At 33.0% G+C, this 10,860-nt stretch overlaps 1 protein-coding gene across 1 annotated transcript; it reads right to left on the reverse strand.

The window, feature by feature from the left end:
* Positions 1-1,518: 1,518 nt before the first annotated feature.
* LOC138362944 (uncharacterized) lies at positions 1,519-3,219 on the reverse strand. Its single transcript, XM_069321523.1, has 3 exons — positions 3,068-3,219; positions 2,103-2,209; positions 1,519-1,668 (listed from the first exon to the last, which is right to left on the reverse strand). Exons 1-3 carry the CDS (start codon positions 3,207-3,209, stop codon positions 1,552-1,554), a joined length of 366 nt encoding a protein of 121 aa, XP_069177624.1. The 5' UTR covers positions 3,210-3,219; the 3' UTR covers positions 1,519-1,551.
* Between the last annotated feature and the right edge of the window lie 7,641 nt (positions 3,220-10,860).

Below are 10,860 nucleotides of genomic sequence, written 5' to 3' on the forward strand. Positions count from 1 at the left end.
AAGACATATGTATCTAACACTAATTTGAGATGTTGTGGCAACTTACACTCCTAACATGAGTCATTCATAATCCATTCATACACCAATATGAATCTCTTGTGAAAGGTTTGAGCCTTATCTGAACCATTTTCACATCTTTGTGTTTAAAGTTAAATTTCTTGAAAATAAAAAAATATTTATTTTTAAATATATTTAAATATTTTAAATATTTTAAATAATAAATTTTTTATATTATATTAGTGTTTTCAATTTAAATATTAAAACCAATTTAAGGGTAAAAAAATCAAATAATTTATATTTCTTTTATTATTTACTAACAAATCAGCAAAAATACAAAAACATATGACCTATATAATTATATATATAATATATATATAAATAATTTATATAATATATATATATATATATATATATATATATATATATATATATATATATATATATATATATATATATATATATATTAGTGTAATACATAAGAATGTAGTGTAATAGTATATATATTATATATATATATATATTTATATATAAATAATATATTTATATATAAATAATATATTTATATATAAATAATATATTTATATATAAATAATATATATATATATAAATAATATATATATATATAAATAATATATATATATATATATAAATAATATATTTATATATAAATAATATATTTATATATAAATAATATATATATATATAAATAATATATATATATATAAATAATATATATATATATAAATAATATATATATGATAACCATCTTTGTAACCTATATGTAACTCCCTCTTTGTAACAAAGTTCAAATAAAGCAAATATATGTGTACATACAAAAGAATGGGGGTGGTAGAAGATAATATTAGTGTTTAGTGAGTGACCACAAGGTCTCCTCTGAATACTTTTTATTTTCTTCTCCTATGCTATGGGTCCCCACATTGGCACCAGAGGTCTTCCTCACAAACTTTTTATATAATATATATATATATATATATATATATATATTATATATATAAAGGTAAAACTAGCTAGTTATACGTAGATATATGATAACTAACCAACCCTACCAAACCTAACCTAATATATATATATAAATATATATATATAAATATATATATATATAAATATATATATATATAAATATATATATATATAAATATATATATATATATATATATATAAATATATATATAAATATATATATAAATATATATATATATATAAATATATATATAAATATATATATAAATATATATATATATAAATATATATATATATATAAATATATATATAAATATATATATATATATATAAATATATATATAAATATATATATATATATAAATATATATATAAATATATATATAAATATATTTATAAATATATATATAAATATATATATATATATATATATAGGTTATATATATATATATATATATATATATATATATATATATATATATGTATATATATATATATATATATATATATATATATATATATTTTATTAATGATATATATACATATATACACACAGAAACAAAGATTCTTCTATATAGACATTAGAGAAGATTCAGCGGTATGCCATGCACCAGGCTCTCCGCTGTTTTCATTATTCGTCATATCCGACTCTGCTATGTGATGCACATGTATTCTTGCTTCACCACCCTGTAATGAAATATTGTTTGTTACTAATTGTTTTCAATAATACATTATTTTATTATATAATATTTAATTTATTAATTAAAAACCCTTTCCATATTATAGAAAAAAACTAAAACAAGAATCTATATAAAACTATAGAATAGAATATATATATCATATATATATTTATATAAATAAATATATATATATATAAATATATGTATATATATTTATATATATATATATATTATTATATCCTGTATTATTCCAGCCCATTATTAGAGATAGTAGCCACCTCTTATTTTGGTTTTCTTTCATTATTAGTGCTCAGAAAATTAAATATATCTACATATTTAGTCAAAATCAATTACATTATTTTATCTTATTCATAGCATAAATGTTCACAAAGATTACTAAAAAGAGATTGAATTAGACTACAGCAAATTGGCAAACTTTACCTTGTATCTGTTTCCACCGTGTTTGTTTGGGGCGTTCTTCAACATATCAGCAATACTTGTCTCAACATCTCTTTCAGTTGCATTAGTGTGGGTGTTGATACAGGCTTCTGGAAAGTTATAAGAATTAATTAATATATATAATTATAATTCTTTTTGTCAGGAGACAAGAAGCCACAGAGTAATAACATTGTTGGCTTTTATTTAGGTGTTCCCCTGTTCTCCAGTCTTCCTCCGTCCCCTCGTCCCCTTTGTCCTCCCCAGCATTCTCCATTCCCCTGTCCCCTCGTCCTCCCCACCATTACCCTCTCCTCTGTTCCCTCGTCTTCCCCACCATCCCCCCTGTCGTCCTCCCCACCATTCTAAACTACCTCATCCCATGCATTCCATGATGGTCTGATGCTTCCATCTGAAAATTGGGAACATCAAAAGATCTGACTTTCCCAATTTTCTGATGGGAACATCAAATGATCTGATATTCCCATCACTGAAAAATAAAAACAGATAAAAAAAATGATATGAAAAAATAGAAAATAAAATATACTCATGAAATGAACAGAATGGTTAACAACGCAGCTCAATTGCAATGCAATGTCACAATAACATTTAAATATACTTTAAGATATAATCTAGAAGAAAATAAGGATATTGAAACGGTTCATGAACTCTATTTCAATAAAGGACACTATGGGGAACTTTGAAAAATAGTTATTGAGTATAATTAGACAGACTTGTTGCTAGGCAGAGGAGTAATGAGATATATGGCAAATTTTGCAAAATATACAATGAAGGTACACAAACATTCATACCCAAACAAAGCAAAATGCTAGGTAAGAACAAAGCATTTGGCCCGTAGGAGAAAGGAGATACCCACAAGACTAGAATACAAGTCATTAACAAGCATGCAAGTATAATACATAATACATGCAGACATATATATAATCCAAAAAAATGTCAAATTTACGTACTTATTATTACATTACAAATATCCAAGGTTTTGAAGACACGTTTCCTCTTGCGCCCAACGAGTGAATACTGAGACCAGACCCCATAGGTCCCTATCCTCCTCATCATTCGTCTCACTGTGTCTCCACAGCTTGCACCGCCCATTTGAGACAGCGTCTGGACCTGTTAAAATAATGCATAAGCTGTAAGGTAATAGAGAATAATATATATCTTTCAATCTCAACATTAGATTTTCTAATTTCCAACTGTATTAAATAAATAGCATTAAAATATTTTCCTTCTTAACTATTACAAAAATCAACGAATTTGAGTAACTTTTGCTTTTGTTTTATTTGTACCTTAAACATAACACTGAACAATCAATTATGTGCCACCCCACCTTCCTTCATCTGCAAAAAAACTAATCAAAAGACATATGTACAAGGCTAAAAAAATTCAGCAACACTTACCATACTCAGGCTAAAAGAATTAAGCAACACTTACCATACTCTTTTTATATTCACTGTTAACTTTTAGCTCATGTGACAGACTTTCCACCTGCTCAACAGTTTCAAGTGGGGATGGAAGAATGTCTTCCAGGATTGGTATATCTCCATGTGTTTTTGACATATGGGTTTCCGTCATTTTGACAATATTCAGGAATTTTGCAAAAATAATGGCATTTACTATTTTTAAAAGATTATTAGCAAATTTACAGAAATGGTGCATTCGGAAGACAAAACCGTGGTAGACATGGAACGAACAAGTTAGGTGAGAGGGTGGTGGAGGCCAAAACCATAATCATAATCATCTGTATCAAACCTTATTACAGGTAAAACCAGTAGGCAGTCTACTGTATTTTATCAAACCGTAATTAGTATAATAGATCTCGTAATAATTTTGCAAAAATAATGGCATTTACTATTTTTAAAAGATTATTAGCAAATTTACAGAAATGGTGCATTCGGAAGACAAAACCGTGGTAGACATGGAACGAACAAGTTAGGTGAGAGGGTGGTGGAGGCCAAAACCATAATCATAATCATCTGTATCAAACCTTATTACAGGTAAAACCAGTAGGCAGTCTACTGTATTTTATCAAACCGTTATTAGTATAATAGATCTCGTAATAATTTTGCAAAAATAATGGCATTTACTATTTTTAAAAGATTATTAGCAAATTTACAGAAATGGTGCATTCGGAAGACAAAACCGTGGTAGACATGGAACGAACAAGTTAGGTGAGAGGGTGGTGGAGGCCAAAACCATAATCATAATCATCTGTATCAAACCTTATTACAGGTAAAACCAGTAGGCAGTCTACTGTATTTTATCAAACCGTTATTAGTATAATAGATCTCGTAATAATTTTGCAAAAATAATGGCATTTACTATTTTTAAAAGATTATTAGCAAATTTACAGAAATGGTGCATTCGGAAGACAAAACCGTGGTAGACATGGTTGGAACAAGTTAGGTGAGAGGGTGGTGGAGGCCAAAACCATAATCATAATCATCTGTATCAAACCTTATTACAGGTAAAACCAGTAGGCAGTCTACTGTATTTTATCAAACCGTAATTAGTATAATAGATCTCGTAATAATTTTGCAAAAATAATGGCATTTACTATTTTTAAAAGATTATTAGCAAATTTACAGAAATGGTGCATTCGGAAGACAAAACCGTGGTAGACATGGAACGAACAAGTTAGGTGAGAGGGTGGTGGAGGCCAAAACCATAATCATAATCATCTGTATCAAACCTTATTACAGGTAAAACCAGTAGGCAGTCTACTGTATTTTATCAAACCGTTATTAGTATAATAGATCTCGTAATAATTTTGCAAAAATAATGGCATTTACTATTTTTAAAAGATTATTAGCAAATTTACAGAAATGGTGCATTCGGAAGACAAAACCAATTTTTCACTTTTGACAATTGAGCACCTGCTACATCCAGATTCTAGGGAGGAAAGGAAGGACGATCTTACTGGATCCCATAGCCTCTCCGAGGCACAAACCAGGCTTTTACATAACCCCCCCCCCTGCACCCGAGCTTTTTAAAATAGTAAATGCCATTATTTTTGCAAAATTATTACGAGATCTATTATACTAATAACGGTAAATAAATAATAAATAGTAAATAAATCAAAATCAGTTACATTATTTTATCTTATTCATAGCATAAATGTTCTCGAAGATTACTAAAAAGAAATTGAATTAGACTACAGCAAATTGGCAAACTTTACCTTGTATCTGTTTCCACCGAGTTTGTTTGGGGCGTTCTTCAACATATCAGCAATACTTGTCTCAACATCTCTTTCAGTTGCATTAGTGTGGGTGTTGATACAGGCTTCTGGAAATTTATAAGAATTAATTAATATATATAATTATAATTCACTTTGCTATTCCCCATTCCACAGTCCTCTCGTCCTTCCCACTTCCCTGTCCCCACATCATCCCCACTATTCCCACTTCCCTGTCCCATCGTCCTCCTTACCATTTTCCCCTCCCCTGTCCTTCTTCCTCCCCCACCATCTCCCATTCACCTGTCCCTTTGTCCTCCCCAGCATTCCCCTGTCCCCACCATCCCCAACTCCCCAGTCCCCTCGTCCTCCCCACCATTACCCTCTCCTCTGTCCCCTCGTCTTCCCCACCATACCCCCCTCTCGTCCTCCCCACCATTCCAAACTACCTCATCCGATGCATTCTATAATGGTCTGATGCTTCCATCAGAAAATTGGGAACATCAAATGATCTGATATTCCCATCACTGAAAAATAAGAACAGCTAAAAAAATGAAATGAAAAAAATAAAAAAATAAACTATACTCATGAAATGAACAGTATGGTAAACAACACAGCTCAATTTCAATGCAATGTCACACAAAATTATTAAATCGAAATGAAAATAAATTGAAATCTATGAAAATTCAAATTATCAATACAATCGGAAATATTGAAATAATATCGCAACATAATATAGTGTGGGTTGCTCTTACGTGCAACAGACGGTGCTGTTTTTCAAAAAAGGCATGGTTTTACCTGTCACAAGTGTGGCATCTATACTTATACTCACGAAATGAACGGTATGGTAAACAACATAGCTCAATTGCAATGCAATGTCACAATAACATTTAATAACAATAATAACAATAACATTTAAATATACTTTAAGATATAATCTAGAAGAAAATAAGAACATTGAAACGGTTCATGAACTCGATTTCAATAAAGGACACTATGGGGAACTTTGAAAAACAGTTAATGAGTATAATTAGACAGACTTGTTGCTAGGCAGAGGAGTAAATAATGAGATATATGGCAAATTTTGCAAAATATACGGCACACAAACATTCATACCCAAACAAAGCAAAATGCTAGGTAAGAACAAAGCAGTTGGCCCGTAGGGGAAAGGAGATACCCACAAGACTGGAATACAAGTCATTAACAAGCACACAAGTACTACACTACACAACAACCGCACTACTACCAGAACTGGACGAATCACTACCAAAACAACACATTGCACATCACTACCAAAACAACACAACACAACACAAGCATTGGCAAAGAATTATAGACCAGTTGCACTAACATCCCACATAATAAAATTATTTGAGAGTGATCAGGAGTCAGATTACTAGTTTTATAGAGACCAATGACCTCCACAATCCAGGCCAACAAGGATTTAGAGCAGTTTCTATGATCGAGCCACTGAGATCTATAAAGAATTCTGATCAAGAAAGAGATCTAGGGGTGGTTTTAGATAGAAAACTATAACCTGAGGATCATATTAAGAACATTCTGCGAGGGGCCTATGCTACACTTTTTAACTTTAGAATTGCTTTTAAATACATAGGTCAAAAAGTTTTAAAAGTTTTAAAAGTTTTTTAAACCTCTCGTGTATCATGAGTGTGTTAAAGCATCAGATGGTGCATTCAGATGATGAATATTACCTAGTTCCTTCATCTGGGAAGAATGAACACATATTGGTGCATTCGGATGATAAAAACTAACTACTGTAGTTTAATTGATCAACAGACTGTATATCATATGCAGACTGTATGTGGATCTGCGGGCCACTCCAAACAACAGCCTGGTGGACCAAGCTCCACCAGGGCTAAAGCACAAAGTGATATAGATGTGATAGAGAAACTAGGTCAAATGGAGGAGTAGGTCTGTATATTAAACAGCACCTGACGTGCACAGAGCTACTAAACTCAATGTAGTGGTAGAGTGGTGGGGGGGGGGAAACATTGCAGAAAAAAACAAAAATACAATTTGGTCAACAAAACAGCATTGTTTAAAATAGAAGACATGGGTTGTCATTTTGGGGGTAAGGTAGGTTACATTGAGTTAATTAGTTAGTACTTAGTTTTTATCTTAAACTGGTTGGGAGAGGTACAGTGTTGCTGTGCTGGTGAAAGAACACCTAAAGGTAAATTAAATAATGATTGCGAATCCACAAGAAGTTGACATAATATCGCTAGAGATCTGCAATCAGGATGATAAACTTTCCTTAAAGAATTTGACAAACACTTGCTGATAGGACATGAAGTAAATGAAATGTATGTCAAGTTTTGTGAAATATATGATAAAAGCACAACAAAATTTGTACCAAAGGAGAGATGCAGAACTAGGAAAAGGGGTTTGTTCAACAGAAATTGCGAGAGGGCCTGAGACCCAAACACACACAAATGGAATCAATATATAGCAAGAGGCCAAACCCCCAAACATACAAGCGATGCAAAGATGCGAGAAACAGCAGCAGCATTAAGGAGAGGGACTTAAGGACCATAAATAAAGTGTGAAAATAAACTCGAGTAAATTTTTTTAACTACTCTCGACAGTGAAGAAAAACAAATATTCAGACGATTTGTGTTAGAATCATTAATCTTACACTTTCGGTCATATTCAACAACACAAATACATACACACACATTCCTGTTGCTGTAGCAAGTGAAGAATTACACACACAGATCACAATAACGTGATGCATCAAATGAACAAATCCACAAGGGCCGTGACGAGGATTCGAACCTGCGTCCGGGAGCATCCCAGACACTGCCTTAATCGACTGAGCTACAACAGGGTAAAAGGGTTGAAACCGAAGTTCTACTGAACTTACTGGATCCCATAGCCTCTCCGAGGCTCAAACCAGGCTTTTACACACCCCCCCCCCCCTGCACCCGAGCTATGTCAACAGGCCGTTCTCCCTCTTCGCCCTTCCGAATGCACCATATCAGTAAATTTTTTAATAATCTTTTAAAAATAGTAAATGCCACTATTTTTGCAAAATTATTACGAGATCTATTATTCTATAGAATAATGCATATAAATGCATATATGCATATAAATACAAAACATAAATACAAAAGTAAATGTAAATAATTTTACCTTGCACCTAGATCCACCAAGCCTGTATGGCGCGCGTTTCAGTACTTCGGAAATCTAGAACTATCTTGAATCTCTAATCTGCAATGAAACAATACATATTATTGCACTTACCAAAACATGGATGAATGTAGAAAATACAGAACTATTAGCTGAATATCAAATAAATGGATTTAATCTATTTCACACAGATAGATATATTACACCGTGTATATTAGGTAATACCTAACATACACGCCTCCACACACACTACATTTGAAATGTAGTCTCAAAAAGACTACATTTCAACAGCAAAGATTACTCCATAAAAAAATAATTAAATTATTGACCAACATGAGAGAGGGTTAGCCAACATGAGGGTTGTGTTGATTGCCTGAAAATATTTAAATTGTGTAATGTATTGAATGGCATTTTTCAAGTTACAACATTTTTTAAATTACTGAACTAGGTTCTAGGCTTTGCTAGGCTTAATTCAATTATTACAGATAAGCCTAACCTAGCCTAGAACCCAGTGGGTTTTCTTCCTATTGGGGAGTGTTGTACATGCCTCGCCTCCACATACACACTAGCACAGCCAGGCCTCGCCTCCACATACACACTAGCACAGCCAGGCCTCGCCTCCACATACACCAGCACTGCCAGGCCTCGCCTCCACATACACACTAGCACAGCCAGGCCTCGCCTCCACATACACACTAGCACAGCCAGGCCTCGCCTCCACATACACCAGCACTGCCAGGCCTCGCCTCCACATACACACTAGCACAGCCAGGCCTCGCCTCCACATACACACTAGCACAGCCAGGCCTCGCCTCCACATACACCAGCACTGCCAGGCCTCGCCTCCACATACTCACCAGCACAGCCAGGCCTCGCCTCCACATACACCAGCACTGCCAGGCCTCGCCTCGCCTCCACATACACCAGCACTGCCAGGCCTCGCCTCCACATTTAAACCAACCAAGCCCACAAATACGTTAACATGGACCAGCATTACACCGTCTAACATACTCTGTCAGATGTAACAACTAAATTTGTGAATTCAAGACCAAATCTATTGTATAACACAGTGTTAGTACGAGAAAAACATTACTTACATTCGAAGCCGTGTTTTAAAATGGCGGCGGTCTTGTACTGACGCTCCAAACTGTGTGTTCGTTTGCGTATGATGAACGTGTGACAATTTACTACAACAATTATTTAATTATTCTTATTCTTTATTTTAATATTTTTAGGGTACATGAAATTTCAAACTTATTTGCACACAATAATATAATTGCATTGTCATAACCTTTATATATTACGGAAAATACGATGACATGAACGAAGTCAAAGTGAAGTTGAAGTCAAAGTCATTCGCCGAACGTATTAGTCATTTTTTTTCATACATACATAGTTGATTTACAAACATAATGTTGGATTTATAGATAGAGCTAGTGCATACAATACCTAAAGCCACTATAGTAGGCCTATAGCATTTCAGGCAACCGGGCAGTATATATGGACCCCTTACTCAAATCTCTGAATATGTTAGATATTAAGTCCCTGCACATACTCTCATGTGTATTTTATATATATAAAACGCTGCACTGTAATGTCAATCCTGACCTTAAAAGCTTCCTAGAAGGTTGTAACAGATCCCATGAGCACCACACCAGAAACAAATACCTATTTGATATTCCAAGAGTACGACTTAGTCAAACTAGAAATGCTTTACAAATCAAGAGACCTCGAATGTGGAATGACCTTCCCAATTATGTTAAAAACTGTACCTCTCCCAACCAGTTTAAGATAAATAAAGATAAATTTATAAGTTAAGAAAAATTCCACAAATCAACAACCCTGTTACTGACCCTGTATTTACCCAAGTCTTTCCTAAATCTAAACTTATCCAATTTATACCCATTGTTTCGTGTTCTATCTTGTGTTGACAATTTTAATACCCTATTAATATCCCCTTTGTTATATCTATTCAGGAAATTGTGGTTGATCTCGAACCCATTGATAATGTGACGACTTATACAGAATTTTGTAACTATATCATCAAGATTGTAACCAGCTTAGCTAAATGTAGTGTGGGGTTCAGTCCCTAAGCCCATATATGTGCCTCTCTAACCATTTAGGTTACAGGGCAAAAACATAAAAACAAAGGTAACCGCAGAAGGCCTATTGGCCCATACCAGGCAGCTCCTATCTATAACAGATAAACACTAAGTACTACCTAATTAACTCAATGTAACCTACCAACCTAACCCCCAAAATGTCAATCCATATCTTTTATTTTAAACAATGCTGTTTTGTTGACCAAATTGTATTTTTACTCTTTTTCTGTCATGTTTCTCCCACCCCTGTTTTTTCCCTTTTTTCTTATTTTTTCTCAACATAATTCATACTTTAATTATGCGGATCAGGACATCACCT

Source organism: Procambarus clarkii, chromosome 9, assembly GCF_040958095.1.
Source record: "Procambarus clarkii isolate CNS0578487 chromosome 9, FALCON_Pclarkii_2.0, whole genome shotgun sequence".
In the NCBI taxonomy this organism is placed as follows: domain Eukaryota; kingdom Metazoa; phylum Arthropoda; class Malacostraca; order Decapoda; family Cambaridae; genus Procambarus; species Procambarus clarkii.